This window comes from Hypomesus transpacificus, chromosome 5 (genome assembly GCF_021917145.1).
Source record: "Hypomesus transpacificus isolate Combined female chromosome 5, fHypTra1, whole genome shotgun sequence".
Lineage (NCBI taxonomy): Eukaryota > Metazoa > Chordata > Actinopteri > Osmeriformes > Osmeridae > Hypomesus > Hypomesus transpacificus.
In genome coordinates, this window is record NC_061064.1 from 6,257,524 (window position 1) to 6,283,695 (window position 26,172).

Consider the following 26,172-nt stretch of genomic DNA (forward strand, 5'->3'; position numbering starts at 1 on the left):
GCCGCAGTGTAGATTGTTGTGTATCGGTCAAAACAGACTTTGATCTCGCCAACAGCCCAAGTTACAGAATTTGCTTCACGATACACACATGCCATGTTATAGTTGGATCATATGAAAACCAGCTACTGTATACACTCGCAGGACAATACAAAGTAAAACATGAATAACATGTAACGTTTACAGCACACAAAGTATGGTGTATTCATAACTCTCTCGAATTTGGTTTGTTTTTGCTTTGTTAAACCTTTCAAACTGGGGTTTTCAGTACTGTCGTTTGTATTAAAATAATAAATACCAATCAATCAACCTTTAATTATAAAGCACATTTTACACGATACAAATTGATCCAAAGTGCTGTACATTGTGCATAGCAAAACTATGTATAAAACAACAAAAGTTTCCATAAGTGAAAGAATACAAATTTGTTTTTAGAGTAGATTTAAAAATATCCAGCAAAGGAGCAGACCTCACATGAGAAGGGAGAGCATTCCAAAGCTTTGGCCCAGCCACAGAAAAAGCCTGATCACCCTTTAATTTGTAGCAACATCGTGACACATTTAAAAGCAGATTTGAAGATCTGAGTGCCCTAGCAGGACAGTATGGCACAATGAGATCACAAATATACGTAGGTTCACAGCCAACGCGTTACATACTGTAGAAACATGCCAAAACTTCTAAATCAATAGCAGTGTTATCCACGAGGTGGTGCTCTATAGACATGAGATGAATCACCAGAAAGAACAAAATCGATAAGTCTGTCTGCTCCCAGTTATTGACTGCAGTTGAATCTTCCTATTCGAAAAGTAATGTATGCTATTTTCTGATGTGAAATAAACACACCAAAATCCCTGACAGTTCAACATGACCATATTTCTCTGTGTACCTACTGCTCCTCAGTCCCCCCCCCCCCCCCGACACACAATGAAATAATAGACAATAGACACAGATCTAATATTAGAAGTATTTTATTCTAATAATTTGTTTTCGATATAATTGTAAAGAACTCCAAGTCCAACATGGACTATAATCCATCAGAATCAGTGAACTGGCAGCAGACTTAGCAGTGGAGCCATCGATTGGCCAGGAACAGTGGTGATGGGGATATATACAACTCAGGGGTTAGAGTGAAAGGCTGCAGATTAAGAGGTCAAAGGTTCAAATCCCCCCACTGTGAGTCACTTTGGATAAAAGCATCTGCAAAATGAATACATTATAAGAAGAGAATTTAACTGGAAGGCCATTTTCACAGTGCTCATGAGGACACCTAGACCATAATCTGTTGCCATGGCAGTGAATGTCAAGTGTGTCACGGTCCCAGGCACAGACGCCTGTAAGCTGCCAGCTGAGGGGCTGTCAGAGATTAGTCTGGATGGAAGGCTTCTCAGCGAGAGGGATAATGGAACTCATGATGGCTCCGTTTGAGTACGTCTCCCCTCCACCCTCCAGGTAGTGAGGCACGTCCGACTTCTCGTGGAGCGCGAAGGGCGTTATTGAACTTTTCAATCTCTGGGGTGGGGAAAGACAAGCCTTCGTCAGACAGTTGGCGTTCTCTCGGTCAATGAGTCATTTATCTCATGTTCATGTTTCAATGTTCGATCCGTGAGTTTATGTCAATGAAGAGATGAGATATTGAAAGAGTGACAGACATGGAGGACGTGGACTACTTTACCTGCGTGAAGGAGCCCGGGAGGACCCACAGAGTGTGAATAGCTCCAAGAGGAATCCAGATGATAGAGGCCATGGCGATGACCCAGCCAATCCCCTGAGCCCATGGTGGGTACACATAGCCCTCATAGCGGGCAGGTTTAAACTGGATGATGGAGAAAATCAGGATCACCTGTTGAAAACCAAAAGGATTCACGGGGGTTTTTATCCAGCCAATGTCACCTTTTGCTAGTTGCTAGTCAAATGTTGATAGGATGACTCACAGTAACCAGAAGAGGAGAAACCACTGTCCAGCACACTTTGAAGAAGACGTTGGGTTTATTTCCAGTCATCTCCTCTAAATTGTCGGAAAGTCTCTTCAACCCTTCAAGAATACACAATAAAAAGAAACACGACTCCTCCACCTTCAAATTCCTTTGGGTCATACATTTCCATGGACACACATGGCAGCTCTTACCATATATCCAGCAGGTAGCCACAACCTCGAAAAAGGCGAGGAACATGATGGACACTATGGCTGTGTAGTGGTCCATCAGCTGGAAGACATAGATTCCCACCTGCACAGACAGACCCTTCAGCATGTCGATGGATGAAACTATGGTCATGATAGGATGCCGTACACAGTGGTTGGTTATGTGTACCTGCATGACATGAGGGATCCCCAGGAGGAAAGCTGTGAAGCAGACCACCAGAACCAGCAGCTCCTTCTGTCTGAGGTATTTCATTAGGGACTGGCCAAAACCATCCATCAGACTGGTCACCATGACCTCCACCATGGCAAACTGGCAAATAACGACAATATCCCTTCTGAATTAAGACTTGATGAGGATGTTTTGTACCTGTGACTTGTTCTGCAGGACAGGTTACGTCTTTTACAAATCTGAATGCGAAAGGTCATTAAGTTTGAGTGAGTTCCACACCTGGCTGTCCAACCCAAGGCACAACAGCATGAAGAAAAACAGGCTAGCCCAGAGCGGAGCCACTGGCATTGTCAGAAAGGCTTGTGGGTAAACCACAAACACCAGCCCTGGTCCTAGAAGCCCGAACATGGACAAGGTAAAAAAAAAAAGCACTGTTAAGTCAAAGGTCTTCAGAGTCGTCTGAAAATTACAATCTATGACTAACTCACCATCCACGGCCAATTCGCTGACGGGTACGTTCTGTAGAAAAGACATGTAGCCAAAGGCTGAGAAAATAACAAAGCCTGCAAGTATGCTGGTCAGCGAGTTGGTAATGGCTATAGCTAGGGTATCTCTGTGGTGAGAGAGCACAGTGTTACTAACGTCGAAGTAGCTTCTTCACACATCAAAATCACAGCAAGAAGGATCATTGCAGGAGTTATTGTGGCGGCTTACTTTAAGATATTGTTGTTGAAGGAGTTGTAGCTAGACATGGCCATGAGAGAGCCGAAGCCTATTCCTATGGAGTTGAAGATCTGAGCTGCGGCGTTCACCCACACCTGAAACACAACAACAGCTTTCCATACTACCAATGTCTATGGGATATCACCGTTTACCATACCTCTTACAGCTCAACAGTTACTTGATCTAACTCCTTATGACACAATAATATGTCTACGTCCTTAACCGCTTCATCACTCTTGCCCCTTCACCCACGTACTCTACACTTGACAGACTGTGTCTTACACAATTTTGGCCTCTCCCTCCATCCACTTTTCTGTCCATTCTTTTGGGGCCTATGACTTCCTGTTTTACCTCCACAGACAGCAGCTTCTCCCACTCAGGCACGATGAAGAAGAGGATGCCATCCATTGCTCCAGGAAGCTGGACGTTGTTTATTAACAGAGCCAACAGGATGACGTACGGAAAAAGGGCTGTGAAGTACACCACCTGGACACACACACACACGCACACAGACATGCTATAGATATGTATATACTACACAAATGAGTATGAGGCTCTTATAGCCATTCTCTTCCTCTCCTCACTTTGCCAGTTGACTTGACCCCCTTGAAGATGCAGAGGTAGATGAGGATCCAGGACAGCAGAAGAAGAAGGAACAGTTCCCATCTCATTGTCCCCGTCTCCTCCACTCCCCCGGTCCGCTGCAGCATCCTGTAGCTACAGCAAAGCACAGGGTCACATTAATGATCATGTTATGGACCTTGAACCTGAAAAGAAGGGTCACCATTGGACCTTGAGTGATTTTACAATAATTGTTGTTGTCAAAAGAATGGCATGAGGCAGATGTGATGTCATGATTGATTTGAAAGAAGAAGAAAAAACACAGAACAGCATTTAGATAACCTCACATAAACAATCCTACCAACCATTCCCAGAATTTGAATTCATTATAATGAATCACGTAAGTATGCAGTGTCATGTCTTCCTGCAAATAATTAACAGTAGAGTTGATCCTGCATTCCAGGAAATCCAGTCTCTGCCCTCTATGTCCTCTTGATTGAAGCATCTTTATTCTTCCTACCACAACTAGCCAGGTTCCCATTCTGTGTCTGAAGTAATTTTATATTTGTCCATAATGTTGGACAGTGGTGATATCCAGGCTGACCTCAGTGAGACCTACTTGAAAAACTGCTGGCTGGCAGTGGAAGATTGTGAGCTGGAGTTGGACATTTGGTCAGTACAGTTGGCCAAGTTCCAGGTGTTGTTGCAGTTCTGCCAGGGTAGTGGGCTCTGGAAGGAACTGAAGAGGTAGTACAGGGCCCAGGTGATGATGATGTTGTAGTATGTACACATGATGAAGGAGATGGCAACCGTCGCCAGGCCCACTCCTGAAGGTAAACAACACCATGTACTATAACTTCTCTTTACAGTACAGAGGTGATGTGAATTCCTTGTGACTACCAGCCATGTACCTTTGAACAGCGGGCAGACTTTAGCCATGGCTTGAACAGGTCCTCTCCTCATGTACTGTCCCACAGTCAACTCAATGTAGAGCAGAGGAATCCCTAGAAGTACCAGCATCAGCAGGTAGGGGACCAGGAACGCACCTTACAGCAAAGATCACAAACAAGGTCACTAATGACCATCTACAGGAAAGGTTACACAAATTGAGATTCAACTATTTGTCCGTGTGCCAACGCCGTATCGTTTCACAGAGCAACTGTGTGAGTTATCCAATAGATAAAGTCCCCAGTCACCTCACGTAAAAGATAACTAAGCTATAAGGAAGTTTCCAACCCACTCAGCTACCACCACTCACATGTGGAGCTCACTCAGGTTTTATAATCAACAGGTGTGTGAGGGGACTGTAAACTGGCAATTGAACTTGTTCTTCCAAAACGGCACACAAAATATTTAGACATAAAAACACGAACCAGCACAAGATAGTGTACCCATTTACTGAACACTTGTTCTCCTGAACAATTCCCTTTAACATGTTTTGTTGGCATATTTTGCAAATGATAATGAATGCATGGTATATAGACTTGTTACAGAGCCCTCCAGTCTCTTTAAGAACTTGTCTCACCTCCTCCACTTCTGTAACACAGGTAAGGGAACCTCCAGACGTTGCCCAGGCCTACAGCACAGCCTATCCCAGCCAGGGTGAACTCGATCTGCCTGCTCCATGTCGGCCTGCTTGGGTCCTGGTCCATTTTCAATACTCCCTGGGTTTCCTCGTCTGCGTGTCTGAGGCCACGCTTCTCAGGGAAGGTTGGTTCGAATGTATAAATGAAACGTGGTCATATAATCACTGTTTATGATCATTAATGATTACCTAAGCACCAAGGAGATGATTATGCAGGAGTTCAGAAGTTAACACTTAGGCAACAACTAGTTTGTTGGATAGGTTGTCCTTCTGTTTGGTATTTGAAGATCTATATTACTCTCTAAAATCACACAATATTGCAACAAAGTGTATCTTTAGGTGATCCCATATAAGCCTACTGGAAGGCACATTGAAATCCAAATCCACGATATGATGCTCATCTTATATAAAATATATCTAATATAAAAGACATGCTTTGTCAACATCAACATGATTTTAATAGTTGAATTGAATAATGAAAAAACGTATTATTTGCTTTGAGGCAGTAAGTAGTAGCCTGCACGCTCTGGTTCTAAAACATGCCATCTGCACACCATTACCTCAGGGTGGCAGTAGTGCATCGCGTTTAACGCAGGACACAAACAGTATTGACAGGCCATGCTTCCATGTGAGTAAATTCACAAAGTATGTTTTTATTTATGTTAAAACAGAGTTAAAAGCATCCTTATATTTGAATATCTTGTGTGCTATCGTGTTAAGAGTGCCACTCATATGAGTGGGAACAACACAGACTGGGACACATAGGCCCTATCATTTTGAGAGGCGGGGCAAAAGAATCCTGAGCACTGGAGACAAATTGTTTTCATAGGAAAGGCGTGGTGTTGGTCGTCGTGATACAAATTTAAAGACTTCTCGATTTGGTTACATTTTGTTCAAATAAAATGGGGAATTGCCACACAGTTGGACCAAACGAAGCTCTTGTGGTTTCAGGTAGGTTTGGGTCTTTTCACTTCCATGCATCATAGAATAAGCTACTGCGTTTTTTCCCCGTTATCATCTCAGAATAACAGTGATCACGTTCGGTCCTTCAAATGCTTTATTCAATTGCATTTTGCCTAATAGTAACCTACATTTTACCAATATTATATTTTCAGTATGGGTAAATTATTACACATATAGAGTCCAATTAGACTCAAAACGCTACCGATTCTATGCACCTTAATAATATGCTTTAATTTTATAATAGTATAGCCTACTGTAAAGCACAATATACAATATTGGAGTTAATTAATATATAAACATACTGATAAGACATCTAGGCCTATGTTTAAAGCATTTGCCAATAAGTGACTAGAAATAGCAATAGCCTGTTATAGATTTAATTCATTGTTTTTTCAGGTGGCCATCTTGGCATTTGCTCGCAAAATCGGGGAACCTCAAGAAAAACTAAAACGTGTTTTTAATGTGTGGGCTACTATAAATGAAACGTCTTACTTAAGTGCCCCCAGAAATGAGATTCGGACCCTAGAGGTTAGTTATAGGCTCTGCAAAAATAGCATGCACTATGTACATCAGTTGACCAGTTGTCATCAATCACTAGCAGGTCATAATATGCTTGTATGGCCTGTATTGTTGAGCTATTGGCTAGGCTTATTCATACACATTGTTGACGATCTTGTTCAGGCAAGTTTTAATGCGTGATTGTGCAGAAAGCACTGATAAACCCCAGCCAGCGCCAAATGTTGACCCCAAAAATTCAACAACACGATGATGCACTAAGTAGGATACAATGGATTTTTTCAGCGTACTATTTTTCTTTAGACATTTCAGCGCTCTAGTCTCACGCATTTCGCAGTGAGACTCACGCATTTTAACCAGTTCACACGCTCTCGCAACACGTTATAGACAGGGTTGGATTAACCAATGGGCCTACCAGGAGCTCCGGGGCCCCCTAACCCAGAGCCTCTGCGCATCGTCGCTGTTATTAACTTGATATGTACTAGGGTATTGATATGATAATATGCGCCGTAGCCGGTATTTGATAGGCTCAAGTCATTAATGTCTTTAACAGGGCCCCAAAAGTCCTACTGATTAAACAAAAAAATAGCCTAAACATTCACTTTGAAGATGTCACAAGAAAGAAACCACCATGATACCTTGAGTAAGTATTTATCCCCTCAGGTTATCTATAGGACTTTAGAGGGTCTGAGTACTCCATGGGCCTTTTTGTAGGGAGAAATCCAAAAAGCAAGTGCAAAACAATAGCATTAGAGCTGTGTCTAAGCACCCCCAACACACACTATTTATTGAAGATATCATATTGTTAAGCCTATGATGGTCATTTTTCAAAAAAGGGAGAGGGTTGTGTGGGCTACAAATGTACACCCTAGTCTATGGTTACAACTATCAAATATGTTTTGAATATAAACGTTGACACATCCAGACCCAGGGGCCCGTGGTTTCTTAATCCGTCCATGCCTATATTTCTCACTGAGAAGTAAAGGTTAACTTGTCCCGCTTTACACAATAAATGGACGAGGCGCAGGCATACGGAGGTAAGCTTTCTGCCAGCTTTCTACTTATACTGAGTTAATGCTACCTACAAGCCAATCAGAAACACTAGCAGCACCCCGCCCCCATGTCTCCCAGATACCTGACAATTGTACCCAAACGTTGACAGGTATGCCAATCTCACGCCAAACTTTTGATCCAACTTGAGAGCCCTGCATTGTTGCCGAGGAGTGGCTTTTTTTGTAAGACATCCATTTGGATTGGAGATTGATCACTGACTATGGTTGAAAGTATTACACACTGTAAATGAACTACTCCAATGTGTAAGGTAAATATGTTACTTATGAATCGTCCTTAGTTACACAAACCATTTACCAATCCCCAATGGTAACAACCTCAGTTACTCATTTTTGTTTTGAATTGGCAAAACTTGTTGCTAAATCAATATGGGACAATCCTAACCCTAACACTACGGGTATAGTATTGTTAATGTGCTGGAAGTCGCTCTGTCTCACAAGGAATGCCGTCAAAGGAAATTCGAAAACGATACTGTGTATAGACATTTCCACTGTGTGGAAACTGTAAGGATGGCAACAGAAGCCGTTTTGAGGAGGAGTTGCACAAAACACTCTCATTCATCCCTGTAACGGCTCCTGATACTGAGAGTGTGGCATCTGAAGTATTGCAACAGCCGGGGGCAAGAGGTATCTTTATCCCTTGAAGGAGTCTGCATAGGTCTATTGCAACTACAGTGGAGCATTGAAGCTGAGCCAATAGCCTGTCATCTGCCTGTCTCGTAGGCCCTGTTTGGTATAATTTAGTAGTGTTATTACTGAAGAGCAACAGGTGTAGACCATGACAATCTAATCACATGGTAGGTTGAGAGAGATTATCCCAATGTGTTAACAACTCGGACATGAGGCAGAATCACAATTCTACTCATGCACCTGGAGGTCTCCTGATCTTTTAGAGTGTGGGTTAGGATCATGAAAATTGGAGGAATTAAAAATGGTGCTCTAAACTTGTATCAAGGACCCTCCTTCTTTCTCTATAATACGCCATATCTTTTTCAAGAGTTATTCATCTGCAATGGGGTTGAATTCTTCACTGAATGGGATGTCTTTGAAGCAAATGTCGAGCAATAATACGAGGTTGAGGATTGAATGGACTCAAGCCTAGCAGCCATGCCTCGTGTGTATGTGTATGTATGTGTGTGTGTGTTCTTGAAAGAGGGTGTCGTGACAGCTGAGAATGTCACATGTCAGCCCTCAGATAAAGCCACCACCCTCAAAGATATGGGCCTGAGAGCTGTGTGGAGATTGGCAGGACAGCTATGGTACCTCACTGGATTGAACTGATGGTGCAGATTTGTTTATGCTGCAATCAGCAGCTCCAAAACTTGCTTGGTTGGTCGGTTGTTTTGAACTATGCTGTTGTTGGCATTGGTTCTTCTTAACCATCTGTCGGCAGTATAAGCCAGTAAGAGGAATGTCATTTCTTTCATTTCCTTTTGGATCCAACCTCAAGCCACAAAACTTGAGTTTTGTGGTACAAGCTTGCCTGTCTGACTCTGATAGAGGAAAGATAGTCGATCTAACATCTCATGGTCTACTGTGGTCAGCTAGATTTGTAAGAACAAAGTCAATCAATTGGACTTGATACAGACCTATTTGTCTACTCTAGGTACTTAAAGAAAATAGTGTTATAGTGTCACATGCTGTCACATAACTGTCATTTCTCTCCACAACTGTAGTCATAACACTGTTATACTCCTAATAATGGTAACTTAAATGTACAGGAAATGTAGCAAACGTTAACCATGATCTGTTGGTTACTTACAAATGAGATACCAAAGTATAATGTCTCAAAGTGAAAGTAGGATCTTCAATGTGTCACCTTTCTGGTTCTCAAGGGGGTTTTTGTGTTACATATACAGGAACAACAACCTTTACCTTCGTGCAGCACAGTGAGACCTACGAACACCTTTTCGTTTTTAACCACAACACTCACTGCTCCCTTTTCAATTCGCTTCCTCCCTCGACAACGAGGACTGGTCGTCTGTAGATACATGTGTGTTCTCCTGTGTTCCGCAGGTGGCTGCTGTGGCTCCGATGAGAAGACGTACGTGGTGGGAGGCTGGGCCTGGGCCTGGATGCTCATCTCAGACATCCAGAGGTGAGGTCTGTTTCTGGGAGGGCCCTCAGGCGCCGTGCTGCCAACAGCACACGGCTCGGATCCTCAGCGTCCGCTCGTCACCGACGTTATTTGAGGGGCAAATCCACTTGGTTGTCGAACTATCATTTAGCCACAACGAAAATGGACGAACGTCCCACCGCGCGTCAGGGCAGCATTTGAGACGGGCCTCGGGATATTATGGTTACAGTTCTGTGGAGAAAGGAAGACGGCTAGGGTCAGTCAGGCTCATTCCCGCCCGCAGCTGGTGTTTACTGAATATGTAAGCACCACGCGTCACAGCATTCAGCTGCTCACGAAGCACTTTCAGTGTGTTCTCGTTTCGTACAGGACTGGAAGGACAAACACCACACAGTAATGGAGAGGTCAGGTCCTGTTGAGATGATGTCGCAAAACACGACATTGCAACACCAGGCCAAGTAACAACAGCATACTGGAAGAGGTCCTCTTTATTAACCGTTTGTCCCAGTGTTGGTTAATTCACTGGTAGTACCCCTTAGCGTAGGCCAGCTCCAGCTAACAATTGGACGTTTTCATCTTGAACTTCATACTGTTACAATGTTTTGTTCGATGTGATCTGTCTGTATGTTGCCCTTTTATTTCTCTTTGTCTCTTTCTTTCTGCTGTCTTAACCTGCATTGCCTTGTCCACTGTTAACCTGTCTGTTCCCCTGATGTGCTCATGTCTGTCCTGAACCCCGTAGCTTCATGGCGATGACGTAGCAGCCTTTTGTGTCGTTGCTAGGATATCGGATGGGATGGCTGTCCCATCCCAAATCACGCAGAAGGATCGCACGAGTGTACCCTGCATACAAAGTCTGTCCAGGAGGTTTGCATGTCGCAGTTTCAGTCAGCAACACGCCATCCTGATCTCTGGTGCAGCAAAGTGTGTGCGTCTGCCAAGTTCATTAGCTGATAGATGGCCGCCATAAAGCAGCAGAGAAGGACGGGGCGGGACTGAGACGGGGGGGAGGGGGAGGTTGCTGGGTCCTCCGCTTCCCGCTTGTGATGCAGTAATGTTGTTACTGGCTGGCCCGGTGCCTCATCGATCCACTTTTCCCCAGGAGGGAGGCAGAGAGAGCAGGGCGACCAGGGAAGGAGAGGCCTCTGAGTGACACAGCCTTTAGCGTCCTCCATCGGATGAAGCCTAACGCTGGGAGACGACTGATGCCATCGTTTGTCGTTGGATTCGGATCATGTGCAGCTCTGGCCGTGGGAAGCCTTGGGTCTTTTGTATGAGGAGATCCCGGGCACATTGGATCTCTATGTGTTAATTGTGAAATGGCCTTGAAGGCGCGGTAGAGCCTTGTTGTTATAGGGGACATTCTTATGTAATCTCCACTAAGCCCTCATCTCAAAGTGGGGGAGGGGCAGATCATTTTTTGGGGGGAACAATTCTGCGTTGGTTATTTCGGTTCTTCGGCCTCGTTTTAGTCGTATTCCGCAACGGCACCTTCATCCGGGCCTGCTGTGGCTGCGTAACTGCATTAGCAGCGCTGCCAGATGACAATGCAACGAGACCGTCGTGGGTTATTTCTGTCGGTTGTAGAATGTCTTCTACCCCCACCCTACCACCTCCCACCAACCCCCCCACCCCATGCCTTTTTCCCCTTTCCCATGTCCGCCGATACACTGACCATCCTAACAGCTGCTGTTAATCACTGTCCTGCCTCTCCTTATCTAACCCCTACGTAGACTGTCTCTGGAGATTATGACCATCCTCTGTCGCTGTGAGAATATCGAGACCTCGGAGGGTGTCCCTTTGGATGTGACAGGGGTGGCTCAGGTAATGCATCGTCACAGGGCTGAGACGAGACAGCAAGGCAGGGGACCGGGTTGAGACGAGTCTCGAGGCGATACGGGTTGGACAAACTAACAGGGCCGACGGTGACAATGTGTGTTTCTGTCTGGGTTTTTGGTTTTGTTTCTTCGTTCCTCATTGATGTCCTTGTCTCCCTCCGCAGTGGAAGGGAGAGAGAGAGAGCCGGCTGTCGTTAACCTGAATGTGCTTTGCTGAACAGCTAACCTCACTCGTGTGGGCCATGGCAACAGGGTGGCCAAAAGGAATGCTTGAATAAGGGCTAGGCAAGGACGGGGGGGGGGGGGGGTGTCACATGACGATAGATTGTTCGACTTTTTGAAATGTACATGTAGGCCCTTTCAATTCGCACCCCATTTAGACCGTTCGAAAAAGCATTTCCCCCCCCACACCCTGTTGTCCTGGCTTTGGAGTCCTTCAGTAAATGTTTTATTTTTCTTCTTCACTCTTTGTGTTCTGCCTCCCCCCCCCCCCTCCTTCTCTTCATTTGCCTTCCCCTCAGAACATGCCAATTTTTATTTTTATTTTTCACATTCTCCACAGGATAACCCTTGAGATTATGACCCTGCAGCCCAAGTGTGAGGAGGTAGAGACAGCGGAGGGTGTAGCTATTACTGTCACTGGGGTGGCACAGGTAATTCACCACACCTTCTGGGATGCCTCTTTCAGATCAAGGCGGGTTCGGCCTTCACCCCCCCCTCCCCCCCTCCCCCCCTCCCCCCTTCTGTCTTACCCCGTTTTCCCATGGGATACTGGTGCCATGTGACTCCATGAGGATCAATCATTCTCCCGTACCTCCCAGCTACTTCACAATTCAAGTAACGATGAAAGTGAATTCTTATAATATCAGTGTTTGTTTCAACGGCGAATCTTAACTATCGGGACTGACTCCACACTTCAGATTTGCATAACGTTCAGAGTACATCTGTCAGTGACACCAACTTGTGTCGCGTGTGTTGACGCTGTTGTCACGTAAGTGAATCTCAAGTTGGGCTTCTGCCATTTTGCAGTAATGTCTCTGATGATTCCAAAAGACAGCTTGGAGAATTATTGACCCTCATTTCAAGGCAGAGAATGTCACCGACCCCTCGGACACTTCTGCTTTGAATGCAGCTTCTCTACCTGGGAGAGGATTCAGTGGAGCTGAGTGAAGCCTGTTATGTCCATTTTGCATCCAAACATTCATATTTCTCAGTTCTTGATGTGGTCATTGTTTTGAATGTTGATTTGTTTCTTCGCTGCTGATTTTGTTAATTTTCTTCCATGTGCCAACATTCTGACAGTGCCATAATTGAATTTGACTGGTAAACCATAAAAACTGTTGTTGTTTGACATGAAGCAAACAATATAGCAGGAATTCAATATCAATTCACTTATCTGAACTCTCATTCCTAAGTGATTTTTCGCACTTAAATGACATCACGTCTCAGTTGTATGACACCGATGCACAGCAAATTGTCACAGCCACCAGTTCCCTTGTTCATGCCACCCCCCCAACCTCCCCCCCCCCCCCCCATCTCCCGGCCCCCCCACCTCTCAGGTCACGGCCCCCCTCAGTCCAGCATACCTACAATGGGGCCACTGCCAAGAGCAGAGGCTGGAGCCACAATCATGGCTACCTGATACCTCCAGCCTCCAAGCCCTACCCATTTCACAGCTTTCTTTGTGAACCAGATTCATGAGCTGACTTGAATCCTTAAAAGAGCATTACAAAGGGACTTGCCCAACCAGTGGATGTATGCAAACTCTGCAATCATTTGACCTTAAACACACCCACCTGGTGTTGGCTCAGATTTCTTTTCATTCATCCCACTAAAGAGATCTGACTAGGGTATACATGTTTGAAGAACCACAGGGGGGAGGGTGTCTCTTGGCAACCCCACTCTAATTATCCTCCCTCCCCTCTCCTCCACCTGGCTGTAAAAGGAGAAGAGGCTTCCATTTTCAAACCGCAGCTATGCTGCTAGACAGGGAATTGTCTTTCAAAACTACTGAATGAGATCATCACGGGGAAAACCTTCAGCACAACAGACAGGAAACCGTTTAGCGGTGTCACAATTCCTGTGTTAGCCGTTTTGTTTTTGTACGGTGCCACTTGAGCAGAGCATGGGGACGGAGCTGTGGCATTTGTAGGGGGAAGGGGGAGGAGCTAGGAGGGGTGACACGGGAGAGGGGGCCCTCATTGCACGTGTCCACATTCCAGCTCTGGCCTTGTCACAGCTCCCCCTGCTGTCGCTGTCGAGTGGGCTGCTGGTGAAATGTCTTACCTGTCTGTGGCCATTTCTAAGTTTTGTCCTCCTGGAAAGATTGCTGATTCCCCCTCAGTCCTGCATGCGTCATTGGAGGCCATGTTCAGACCTGTCACCTCAGGGACCAGCTCACTCTCTTTCCTTTCAGCTGCGGAGGAGGAGGAGTCCTCAGGTCACATGACTCCCAGGCCTGCCATTCATTTGTTTACCTCTCCCTCCTCTTTCTAATCAGTCCCATTTGTAAATGAATCTTTGGGTCAGAGTGCATAGGGGGTATTTCCTCTCTGTTGACTCTGTTGATACTATCCTCAACTTTACTTCAGATAACTAGGTACAACAGCCATAATCTTGGAACTGATTATGATGCATTTTTTTATGTTTGTGTTAAAATGAACTTCTCATATTTCCCTTTATTAAAGTGTCTGAAGAAAAACGTATTTCTCGTCATGGACTATTTTGTCCTGAGGTGAAAGTACCCCTGTGCCTGTAATTCAGAGTAAATGCAGATCAGTGTGTAGTGGTCTGGATTAGCTCCCCAGTCTAAACCAATCATCTCAAGCATAGATTGTCTGGCAACTTCACCCTAATTCAATTAGCAAGAGTGGTATTATTAAAATAGATCACTTACATGTGATTAGCCTCCACAACCCTTTTCCACTGTAGGATCCTGAAAGGTCTATTACATTTCCTCTTGACTAATTTTGGTTGATTAAGCATTAATCAGACTTTATTTACTATAATTTATCTTCTCACCAATATTTTTAAGAGTAACTACACACCCCAATTTCAGCCACAGCCCATACCTACATATTATAAAAGAAATACAAAAGTTATGATTGGGCATTCATTTTGGGGCTTGCTCAAACGCTCATAATTTATCACACTGTACACAACCCGTCCCTGTGATACACAAGAGCACTTTGAAATGGCACTCATACGTCATTAATTCCTTACATTTTTAACCACAAGATTTTACCACCAACAATAACAAATAACACTTAAAGATTTGATTGACAAGTTTAGCCATGTGTGAATAATATTATTAGCAGTTCAACTCAAACAGGTGGTTTTGGTGTTTAGTTACTCTTTTATTCGTCGTCAATTGAACATTTAATAATCACCATCAATCAGTTTATTAAACTGAACTGCCAGTGGAATGGTGAAAACTGTGTTTTTCCTTGACCAAGGACAATAGTTGTCATTAAAGCAGTGGATAAATTGTATTTGTTTATCGGATTTACCTAACAATCAGAAGGCAGATAGAACTACAAAATGAATTGTTTCCATATTTCTGACTAAGCGTGCGTCCGTGTGTGAAAACTAGCTGACAAGCTCCTCCTCCACCTTCCAGGTGAAAGTAATGACTGACAACGAGCTCTTAGGGTACGCCTGTGAGCAGTTCCTGGGGAAGTCCGTGCAGGAGATCAAGAGTGTCATCCTGCAGACACTGGAAGGTCACCTGCGCTCCATCCTCGGTAGGGACACAGCTCAACACAGGTTCCCCCCTCTCATGCCAGGATGCACCCAAACAGCATTCGCCTTGGACTTCAGCTTGACAAACGCACTGTAGGCGTTTGTGGCTGAGACCGTCCCCCTAAGTTGACGCAAGCTCTTGTGTTCCAGGCACTCTGACAGTGGAGCAGATCTACCAGGACAGGGACAGGTTTGCCAGTCTGGTGCGGGAGGTGGCTTCGCCCGATGTGGGCCGCATGGGCATCGAGATCCTCAGCTTCACCATCAAGGTTCGACCTGGGAGAGGGTGTCTACCTCCTGTGACGAGGGGCAGAGTCCAGCCATTGAAGCCTATTCACTCCCAACGACATCCATGGTAGCTGTGCTCACCCAGCATGTTTCTGTGTCTCCCTGGTAGGACGTGTATGATAAAGTGGAGTACCTGAGCTCCCTGGGGAAGTCCCAGACAGCAGCAGTGCAGAGAGACGCCGACATAGGAGTCGCTGAGGCCGAGAGGGACGCAGGCATCAGGGTAAGAGCACCAACTGGATGTCTGGGGGGGAAGAGGGAAGTGTTCCAAACAAACGGCCTTTCCGCCACCGCGCTCACTTTCACTCTCCGTCTTTTCGCTTGCGCCCCCTCGACAGGAAGCGGAATGCAAAAAAGAGATGATGGACATGAAGTTCCAGGCGGACACCTTGATGGCCGACTCGAAGCGCGAGCTGGAAATGCAGCGGGCCGCCTTCAACCAGGAAGTCAACACCAAGGTACCAGATTAGCGATCATAACGACCCTCGGTGGCAATCAAAAGCACGCGCACGGCCCCACACAAACACACCCCGCGTCCTCCTCTCTCTCGACCCTAGAAAGCAGAGGCCCAGCTGGCCTACGAGCTACAGGCCGCTAAGGAGCAGCAGAAGATCCGTCTGGAAGAGATCGAGATCGAGGTGGTGCAGAGGAAGAAGCAGATCACCATCGAGGAGAAGGAGATCCAGCGCACGGACAAGGAGCTCATCGCCACGGTGAAGAGGCCCGCCGAGGCCGAAGCCTACAAGATGCAGATGCTGGCCGAGGGACAGAAGTGAGGATACTGCTTCCGGAATGTTTCTGGACATTAATATCATGGGGGATGTTCCACTTCATCTGTACGTTAGGTTGAAGTGTACTCGTGGCTGTAGTTTCATAACCCTTCTCTTGCCTTGGTCATTGCCCTCGCCTAGGATTAAGAGGGTGTTGACTGCCCAGGCCGAGGCTGAGAAAATCCGCTGCATAGGTGAGGCAGAGGCCGGCTCCATAGAGGTGGTGGGGAAGGCAGAGGCTGAGAAGATGAGGCTGAAGGCTGAGGCCTACCAGCAGTACGGAGAGGCTGCCAAGACCGCCCTGGTTCTGGAGGCCTTGCCCAAGGTCAGTGAACCACACACACACACACACAGACACACACATTTATCAGTGATGCCGTACACAAATGAACGGGTTCCCATTGTGATTAAACCGATGAAGGAGATGATATCTTTTCGGCCTTTACACAGATTGCAGGCAAAGTGGCGGCGCCCCTCGCCCGGACCAATGAGATTATCATCCTGAGCGGGGAGGGCGGTCGCGTGACCGGAGAGGTGAACCGTCTGCTGGCTGAGCTCCCCGTGTCGGTCAACGCCCTCACAGGGGTGGACCTGACCAAGGTGAGGGCGGCAGAACTCAGCCCGTGATTGGCTCACTGCAACTGCAGGCAACACACAAGCCCATATGCTGTGTCATTAAGAGGCCTGGGATTCCTGTGATATATATCACAACACTATTTTTAGTGTACCGATCAAACACGATTTATCTTGGAGAACCGCAGAGAGAGCTGTATCTTGTTCCTCCATCCTGGCAGCAAGATAAACTATTTTTTTTGTGTTCCTGTTTCTGCAGATCCCCTTGCTTCAGAAGATGGTCAACCCACAAGCATGAAAACCACCATCTCCCTTCCATAGCCCCTGACCCTAATGCATCTGTATTATGCACTGTTTATAATCACTGCCTTCAAATCAGAACACTTGAATCGAGATGTGTATTTCTAACAGGTCAAAAAGGTTTTATTCCCTGGACCCCTGGTGCCTTAACTCGATAGGACCAGTCTCATCCATGTATCTTTTTAAGGTTTTTTTTTTTTACTCTCTTGTTATTCGTCCATTCGCTTTCGTTTTATTTGACACATCTTTTATACTAACACTTTTGTTGTCTAACTGTGATATTATCTTCTGAAAAACAACCATTTTAGGTCAAGCAAAATCTTTTTTCGTGTTTCATGTTAGGTATACTTGTACTGTCTCCATACCTTTTCACAGTATTTATTCAGCATTTGTTTTGGTTCCGATGTGCAGTGCCTGTATAATCAGTCCAGTGCCCAAGCCTCAGGGACAGATCTGGTTTGGTCATTCGATTTTCTTTCGTTGCATCTTATGGGCAGATGTAAAAACGTTGTCTGAATATCCTCATGTCTAACTTCTATGAAACCAGTTTGGCTGCTCAGTTACCCACTTAACTGTGGGTATACGATGTGTGTACACCCATGGGAAGTTGCATCGATACACTTGCACATTCACCTGTGTGCATGTTTGTATTGATCTGTAAGCCATACACTGTTGATGTTAGCCTTAATAGACCCGGGAGTTCGGCTAGGTTTGCTGACCATCTGTCAACTATCTGGATCATCAGGTCATAGGCATTTGGTCTAAGCTTTAACACTTTTAACTATGGGTAAACCATTTGACATGTACGTGCTTTTTGTATATTCCGCTTAACTGTGCAGACCTATGTCAAGAGTTTGACCTATGTTGAAGGGTTATGTCTCTCGCGTAACGCAGTGTGGCCATGTTCTTGACCTTATTACGTCCACTCGTCACATTTCGTTTTCTTTCTTTTGTACATTGCCACATTCCTCAGCAACCCTGCCTCCATAGCAAGACGACATTTTCTGTTTAATGTCAAGTTGTATTTTTCATTTGAATCTACTGTAGCTCTGCATGGCAATGTTTTTCAACTTGCCGAATCTTTTTTCACAAGCATTTCTTTCTTTTTTTTACTAACCTACCAATTTCTTTTTACAAAAAACGGTATTTCATAATATCTCTAATGAACCCATTGAATCTAGTTGAATGTTTTATTATCATGTCTGTAGGTCACAGCACTACCCATTCACATCCCCAACATGATGCTCACTAGTGGTATGAAGCTCTACATTACTATTGGATGTTCAGCGACCATGTGAGGTGTATGTCATGTGATTTAATCTGTTGGATATTTATTCACCTAATACTAAAACGTTAATTACATTTATGTCATAATCATTTCCTTTACCCCCTCCCTGGCACCACCTGATGTCACCCTACTAACTCCATGAATGGCCAAGAGGTCCAAACTAATTTCACCACAGTTTTATATCCGATCATTCTGTTTTTGCAAATGGCTATCGATGTGATTTGATCTGTTTGTGTACGCCTGTAAATGTACTTGAGACGTTGTGCGTTACAGACAGAAAACATGGTTAAATCCCACTGTGGGCAAACCCATAATGGATCTAGACTCCAAAATATAATTTCTTGTGCCATGTTTTGTCATATGGATTGGTTACCGTAATTTAGAGGCAGTTTACAGAGGATTGAACTGATGTAGAATGTAGGTCTATGCCTTTACTCTTAGCTTTATCTAGAGTATCTATGGGAATATTTACATGTATCACCTATCATAGAAATGTATCTATTGAAAATCAATAAATGTTTGCGTGAATTTGTTAGTTTGGCTTTGCCAAGAATTTGATGAAAACAAATCCAGTTTATATACTTTGTGTTGTTCTCGTGACACGAAGAACAGGAAGATTAAAGGTTTCAACGTGCTATCTTGTAATGCATGACAGGAAGGTAAGAAAGGGAAACAAAAGTAAGATCAAATATAAAAGCAGCAAACGTGTTTGTGATCAAGGGTTAGACATTTTTTGGGGGGAATGGTTAATATATTTATATTAGGCTGGTTTATATTATGTCACTTTGCCTCTGGCAATAAAAGAGTCCCATAAGGTACGATAATTTGATGATATGCCATGATACTAATGTCTGTAATATACCGGCACTACCAACGGCACTACCTCTATAGTGCTTTTTTTATAGTTATTTGTTATGCATGACTCTGTATTCTGACAACAGGGCACCAATTGGTAACACATTTAGAATTGAACTGCTGCTATAAACAGTTTTTTGTACATTTGTACGTACATTATAGGTACAAATTTGGCAAACCGATCTCACGTGTCCCCATAATGTTTTGCTATTGAAGCAGACATGTCCCAGTCACCCAGAACACATTGACCCAGTCACACAGAACACATTGACTTATCATTGCGTGGGTGCTTCCATAAAAAGCTATAGTTCATGGTCACAGGAACTCCAGGTTGAACACGCTCAGACATGACTTTTGTCTTATGGAATGATGAACACTGTAATTCAACTGCAATACCGGTTCAAATTACATTATTATTACATTATTCATGGTAATGATATGGGCCTAGGGAAATGGGAAAATCCATTTAATGCTTGATAACAAAAAAGAAATATATACACACTCTTGTAATAACATTACTTTTGATCTAACATTTTGAAAACATGTTCTTCACACATCAAAGCACCTTCTAACATTGTAAGGAGGAATGTATTGTCTAGTTTATTCAACATTATCTATAAGCTCGTTTTTGGAAGCATTTACTTCCCACTCTGGTCCTCTAAGAAGAAGTCAAGCAAAGGTGTTTTATAAGAGTACTCTAGTGAGGAGGGGCCTCTGGGGTTCCCATGGTAATCCCCGAGAGGGCCTACAGGACCCATCAGGCTGTTCTGGTAAAGCATCGTGCCGTGGATGGGCAGGTAGTCTCCTGTGTGCTCCAGCTGTGGTGGGTAGGGGGGCCGTAGCTGTCTCTCCAGCCCCAGGCTTGGCCTCTCGTCCTGGGCCTGGTGCAGTTTCCCAGGACTCCCAGAGACGGAGGCCCCCCGGCTGTGGATCCTGTTGAGGATGTTGGCGAGGGGCCTGGGGCTTCCTGGGTCGCAGGACGGGCTCATATCCAGGGAACGCAAGGCGCTCTCCGAGAGGTGCATCCTGCTGACCTTAGGGGGCAGGGGGAGGGGGTAGTCAAAGTCAGCCTGGCGCTGATGCTCCGCCTGCCGGTCTGGAGGAGGGTGGTGTCGAGGGGGGAGGGGGGCACCAAGGCCTTGGTGCTGAGGTGGTCCTAACGCTCGACTGCTGTATGGTGCAGGCCGCCTGAAACCCACCAATCCTGAGTGTGTCTGGCCCAGTGTGTGCGTGAAGAGAGGAGAGGCGACGTTTCGCAAGCGAGGACACACTGCTTCAGTATGCACAGGGCTGCAAGGATAAACAATACATATACTGTGTCATTGTCATCATCAAATCCAGTTAAATTCTATTATTATTGGAGGGTCTTTGTCGTAGTATCGTTTAGGTAGTATGTGGAAGTGATAAATGCCCACCTGCTGTAATCTCGGGTGCTTGATGTACTTTGAGGGCTATTTGCCCAGTCCTCAGAGGGAAGGGCTGCAGGGCCCCGGTTCATGAAGGCTGAGATGAATGGGTTTGGGGCTGTCGGTCGAGGTGTGTTATCCTGCCTGTAGTCCGTTCCATGGGAGTCCACTGAGCTGGATACTGTGCTGTCGTTTTCATCGGCTGCATCTACAGGTCTGGATACTGACAAAGGCAAATTGTCGGCAAGTTGAAAAGAGAATTATCCCTTATCTTAAGGAAAAATGGGAAATACCGAAACTTGAATAAAATATTTACTGAAATACACAATTCAATATTTTCAGATACCGAGTGGGCCTTGAAGGAAGGCTTTTATGTTTCACATACATGTAGCTGTAGCATAAAATGTAGATATGTGTTTTTTTTTTAACCATTTGAAGGTATAATCACTTGTTCATCCACATGCTTGTCAGGGCTTGTTTTCTCCTTCTCTCTGAACCTGTGAAGACAAATATGTATGTATGATTTCTTAAAAGCATATGGATAAAATAACACATAGGAAAAAAAAAGAAGTCGACGTGTGGCTTTCTGTAATTTCCACAATAACATATTTGTTGTCAGTGAATGTCAAAAGGGCACACGGTGGACCACAGATTCAGAGAACAAACAGTTGGCATTATTTGTAATCTCACTTGAAGGACTTACCTTTTTCTATTCAGTCCACTGTCCCGAAAGCCTTTGGCAAAAGGATTGTTGTCTATTTTGAGCTTTGTTACCTGAGGAGAAATAAATAATGATTCATTGAACAGTGTGCACAAGAAGATCGCAGTTCATGCAGTGTCCATATTTTGCCTCAAGAGGGCAGCCCAAACTAAGCTTTTCATCGAAGCTCATCGAAACATCCTGTAATTTCGGAGAACATCTACTTCTTGTCATAGTTCATTATTATCAACATGTACTGACCATGTTCTCAGTACGTGAGTTAATATTCTATTAATTCTATCACATAATACTTTTCAAAACCATGCATGTTTCTTTACCTCGGCGTTTTGGTAGGCAGTGACTGCTATGAAGGCTGCCTCTGGAAAGGTGAAACGCAGATAGCCCCCTGAGAAAGGGCTGCAGGGGTCAGGGGATTGGATTATATGCAAGCGGGGCAAGTACTTATGCATAGAATGGAGAATCACCTGCAGACACAAAAGCTTATTTGTATTATTGACATCGAACCTGTGTATCGATCTGCCTCAGTAAACTTAATGGGTATGTGTATATATGTCATGACAGTGGCATGTTTTCTGCTACATGTGAGGTTTTAACTGGCAGCTGTCTGTGGCAACTGGGTACGTGGGTAGGATCCCAAACAAGCAGACTGTGACTATCTCAGTGTGGGGAGGATTTCACAGACAGGGCCATTCTGCCACACGTTGTCTTACCAGGCCATTTGAGTTAAGTGTGTTGTTGGTAAGCTTGAGCTTGTGGAAGGAGACTGGGTACTGCATCCATCTCTCCCCCAGAGCGGGTGAGTCCGGGTGGATGAAGAAGTGGTTGGCTAGATGAGGGTCTGTCACACCACTAACCTCCCAGTGGTCCTTGGACCACTAAATGACATGGGAAAAGATAGGTTGTTGTGATTACATAATGACATGAAGTCCCGTGAACAACATTGTTTGCGTAATTGTGTGTATGAGTGAGAATGATAACATGAACCTGAGATAAAAGCTGAAAAGAAAACAGTTCTGCCTGTAATTCGTGCGGATAAACATGGGCAGGGCAGGGCGAGGTACCTTGTATTTGTTATCATCAAAAGGGATCATGTCCATCATCAGTACATACTTTGACCGCGGGTTCAACCCTGTCACAGTGACTTTGCAGCTCGGAAACATCCGCCTACAGTACAATGAAGTGGGAAGTTCAAAATGTATTCCAACTGTGTACAGAAGTTACAGGCTTCACGCAGTCATGTAGGCCTACAGCTACACGAAAATAATTTTGTCTTAGCTATGTAGTAATTTCCCCCTCAAATTTGAAGCACATACGATAAATATAAAGTAGGTACGCCATGACCGACACGCAAAAACGTATTCGTTTTAAACAGTAGAGGTGTATAAAATAGAGGCAAGCGTTGTGAGCCCAATTTCATACCTTCCTGTTTTTGTAATGAGCATCTCTGTATCCAAGTCTCCAAATTTGTCCCAAAGTTCACGACCCTGCAGAGACACCCGGACTTGAAGCGACGATATTTCGGTGTCACCTCCGGCAATACCGGCATCCCATGACTGCCCATGGTAAGCAGCATCCTTCCAATCTGAGAGTGTATATTTTTGACAACCTTTTCATTCAGACACCAACTGTTAAATAAAATCAACTCAACCATGATTTCAATATCACATCGGTAGGCACTGGTCACTGCTTTCTTACAAAACATATACCCTTAATAAGCATGTGGCAACAACCTACTGTACCTGGTGGGCAATAAGCATAGTTCTTGGGCTGAGAGTTGAGTGAATACTGGTAATCACACAGAGGCCTCTCCTGATGCAAAAACATGGCATTGAATCCTCAATCCTGCAATCCTTTCCTGATTTACTCCAAAGTCTAACTAGGCATACTGATGTCTGCACTCGAGATACTGCTGTCCCCCCAAATGGGAGAGGAGTGGGACTGGTAGGAACTTCAATCAGAGTCTCACTTTGATCTTCCGAGCCCTCTTCACAGGTTAGAGCAGATCTACATCTTGGGTGAGAGGAAGGGCGCAATGGGAGTGGGGTGGGGGCGGGGGGGGGGGGGGGGGGGGGGGGGGGGGGGGGGGGGGGGGTTGGGGCTGCAGTGGAATTGCTGGGGATCCCCTGCCTCAGCCCCCCTATCCCCACCCCAGTCCCAGGCTCTCGCCCCATGTCGGGCAGTTTGTCCCAGATGTCCTGCTATTAGAACAGGAAGCTGCCAAAGCTCTTTTATTGACTGGGCTGCCTAGACAGTGTCATTGGAGAGATGTGTGGAGAATGACACGTCTCCCCTGCAGTGAACACCATGTTGTCTGTGGCCTGGATAAAAGAGGTGTGGATGACTTCGTTGTGTCAAACATGCTGTTCTGGCGTCTAAACACCTCTTGGTTTCTTTACTGGTGACACCTGGATGACACAAAATCAAGTCGTGCATACGATGGATTCAAGCTTTACATTACACGTCAGGAATAATGGCGAGCCATACTACAATTTATCTCAGTAAACAATGATAGAACGTTCTATCCATTACCCCAAGAGACAGAAGCCGAGTATATAAAACATGTATTCTTTGACCTATTCATTTGACTTTCCTAGGTTCAGTGGTGACCAGTATAGTACGACTCGTAACTGTAATTACAATAAAATTATCCATATTAAATATTACAGAATGTAAGTCACTGGATGCTTAGAAAAGTAGCTTAAGATATATTTGATCCATTTATTTATGGCCAATATATGTACTGTATATGGGATGCTAGAAATACAATGTTCAATGACTGCACATCCTTTCGACATATCTCTATTCTGTCTGACCAGCCAAACAAATTCGGTTTTCTTCAAACACAATCGAAATTTCACAGAAAATCGACATTTACTTCCACTACTGATAAAGCTTTGGAGGGACACCAAGCCGCCCTGTGGGGCCGCCCAGATAGCCCTGCCTCTCTCTTTATCTGGCCACTCTGCTCCAGCACTCCCACCCCCACCCAAACTGGGGAGCCTGTTACCATGGTAACTCTGTTAAGTTGCTGCCCCATATCACCCGACTCATATCCCCCTTTTTGGTTTAGGTCATGAATTATCAAGTATGGACACGTTCGATACATTAAATGTTCACAGTCGACTGGAAAGGTTGCCTGGTTTCTGGAACTTGTCTGCACAAATGTATTGGTGCTTATTTGTTTGAAAAAGTCATTAAGAATTTACCAACCACAGGAAGCTACAATATCCACTTGCAACTTGCCACTAGCCTATACACTCCTGAGGGCTCATGTTCTAACAAAAAACATATCTCTTCATGAAAGGTGGCCAGACTGAGAGCACAAGATGATGAAAGATACATGAAATGAACGAAATAGCTGACCACAGTGCCAAACCAGAACGGAAGGCTTTGCCTATCTGTGTGAAAATATAACACAGAGCAAAGTAAAAAAAAACTGTGTGCAGTTCGACCTTGTGAAGCACCTGCGGTTTCATAACAGTTTCAGATCTAATAAGGGGAGGGGGGGGGGGGCAGTCAACTCTTTAACGGGTTGAAGCTTGAAGGGGTTCAAGCATGATAAGCAGAGTCCAGCCCTGATGTCATCACCATATGCAAATGAGATGTTGGCCTTTAAGTGCCGGGCTGAGCAGGCACCTCATTGAGCTGTCAGGAGCCTGTGAACAGCATGGAGACACGACAGCCATAAAGACAACACGGTAGGAGAAAAGCCTCATCAAGCCCTTAATTCACACTTCCTTCAAGGGGAGACACACATCTTAGACATCGAGGTGAGTACTTAGCCCAGTCACTCTAAACCTGCAAGGCTGTCCACCCGCACTCATTTGACTGCTTTAATTAGGGGCTGTTAAGGGGTTATAGCCAGAACTGCACTTATAGGTCGAAAGGAGACCCTCACGTTGGGAGACATGAGAAACTGCACTTCTAGTTGTCAGGGCGTATTTGATACGCAATTTGCTGGGACTATCGTGTTCCGCGAGGCGTGCTTGACCGCGTCGAGAATCGTCTCTGCTTGCTCGAATGGATTAAAATCCATTAGGGTCCATTTTGCTCCAGTATTTCACGCTTTGGCAACTTGACACCTCTCTTTTCCTGCCTTTGTCCAACAGGAGTCTGAACTCAAGTCGGCGATACAGGAAACACACTGGTCTTGAACCCTGGACAGGATATCATCATATACTGTAAGTTCGTTATAGAGACACTACAGTATAGATGATGTACTATCCAGGGTTTCATTCCATCTGCCTGTCACTCTCAGCCCCAGACACAGAAAGCACTTTGACAGTTTGGAGCCAGAGGGGGGCAATCAAACCGTTACCATTACTGAATTTGAGTAATGGTAAGGGTTATATTGCTTCCACTCACAGTCATCGGGAACCACAACGAGGAAATGACCAATGGGATAAACGCAGTTGGAATTAAGAGATGTTTTCACTTCCTTTGTCCCCGGCCAACTACGACTGAGCTGCTGTTTGTGATGCTGCTTTGTTAAGCTGTGTTTAAACCCAAGTGTTGTCTTGTGTTGTGAGATGTGGTAAGACACTGTGAAATAAAGTTTCATATGAAAAACAAATCCATTTCCACGCTGTTT

General features: G+C 44.9%; 3 protein-coding genes and 1 long non-coding RNA gene across 6 annotated transcripts; 2 read left to right on the plus strand and 2 right to left on the minus strand.

The window, feature by feature from the left end:
- Nucleotides 1–971: 971 nt before the first annotated feature.
- Nucleotides 972–5,272, minus strand: si:ch211-283g2.1 (sodium- and chloride-dependent GABA transporter ine). Its single transcript, XM_047020535.1, has 13 exons — nucleotides 5,116–5,272; nucleotides 4,502–4,636; nucleotides 4,210–4,417; nucleotides 3,614–3,746; nucleotides 3,381–3,515; nucleotides 3,021–3,124; nucleotides 2,795–2,919; nucleotides 2,586–2,698; nucleotides 2,307–2,447; nucleotides 2,123–2,222; nucleotides 1,929–2,029; nucleotides 1,670–1,837; nucleotides 972–1,506 (listed from the first exon to the last, which is right to left on the minus strand). The coding sequence occupies exons 1-13, from the start codon at nucleotides 5,240–5,242 to the stop codon at nucleotides 1,354–1,356; spliced, it is 1,743 nt and encodes a 580-aa protein (XP_046876491.1). The 5' UTR covers nucleotides 5,243–5,272; the 3' UTR covers nucleotides 972–1,353.
- A 685-nt stretch (nucleotides 5,273–5,957) lies between these two features.
- flot2a (flotillin 2a) lies at nucleotides 5,958–19,127 on the plus strand. 3 transcript variants are annotated; one of them, XM_047020163.1, is made up of 12 exons: nucleotides 5,963–6,126; nucleotides 9,741–9,822; nucleotides 11,535–11,625; nucleotides 12,202–12,292; nucleotides 15,259–15,382; nucleotides 15,531–15,649; nucleotides 15,778–15,891; nucleotides 16,007–16,126; nucleotides 16,226–16,440; nucleotides 16,580–16,763; nucleotides 16,889–17,038; nucleotides 17,271–19,127. In XM_047020163.1, exons 4-12 carry the CDS (start codon nucleotides 12,218–12,220, stop codon nucleotides 17,307–17,309), a joined length of 1,140 nt encoding a protein of 379 aa, XP_046876119.1. In that variant the 5' UTR covers nucleotides 5,963–6,126; nucleotides 9,741–9,822; nucleotides 11,535–11,625; nucleotides 12,202–12,217; the 3' UTR covers nucleotides 17,310–19,127. The 3 variants fall into 3 exon arrangements, with proteins under 3 accessions (XP_046876118.1, XP_046876117.1, XP_046876119.1); XM_047020162.1 differs by lacking the exon at nucleotides 12,202–12,292 and having other exon boundaries at nucleotides 5,958–6,126; XM_047020161.1 differs by lacking the exon at nucleotides 11,535–11,625 and having other exon boundaries at nucleotides 5,962–6,126.
- Nucleotides 18,337–23,590, minus strand: tbx16l (T-box transcription factor 16, like). The gene is made up of 9 exons (XM_047020160.1): nucleotides 23,321–23,590; nucleotides 23,001–23,163; nucleotides 22,643–22,745; nucleotides 22,292–22,456; nucleotides 21,899–22,045; nucleotides 21,564–21,634; nucleotides 21,290–21,357; nucleotides 20,870–21,083; nucleotides 18,337–20,744 (listed from the first exon to the last, which is right to left on the minus strand). The coding sequence occupies exons 1-9, from the start codon at nucleotides 23,403–23,405 to the stop codon at nucleotides 20,093–20,095; spliced, it is 1,668 nt and encodes a 555-aa protein (XP_046876116.1). The 5' UTR covers nucleotides 23,406–23,590; the 3' UTR covers nucleotides 18,337–20,092.
- A 1,519-nt stretch (nucleotides 23,591–25,109) lies between these two features.
- LOC124468100 lies at nucleotides 25,110–26,154 on the plus strand. The gene is made up of 2 exons (XR_006956137.1): nucleotides 25,110–25,351; nucleotides 25,691–26,154. It is a non-coding gene; the product is annotated as an uncharacterized LOC124468100 (long non-coding RNA).
- Nucleotides 26,155–26,172: the final 18 nt, after the last annotated feature.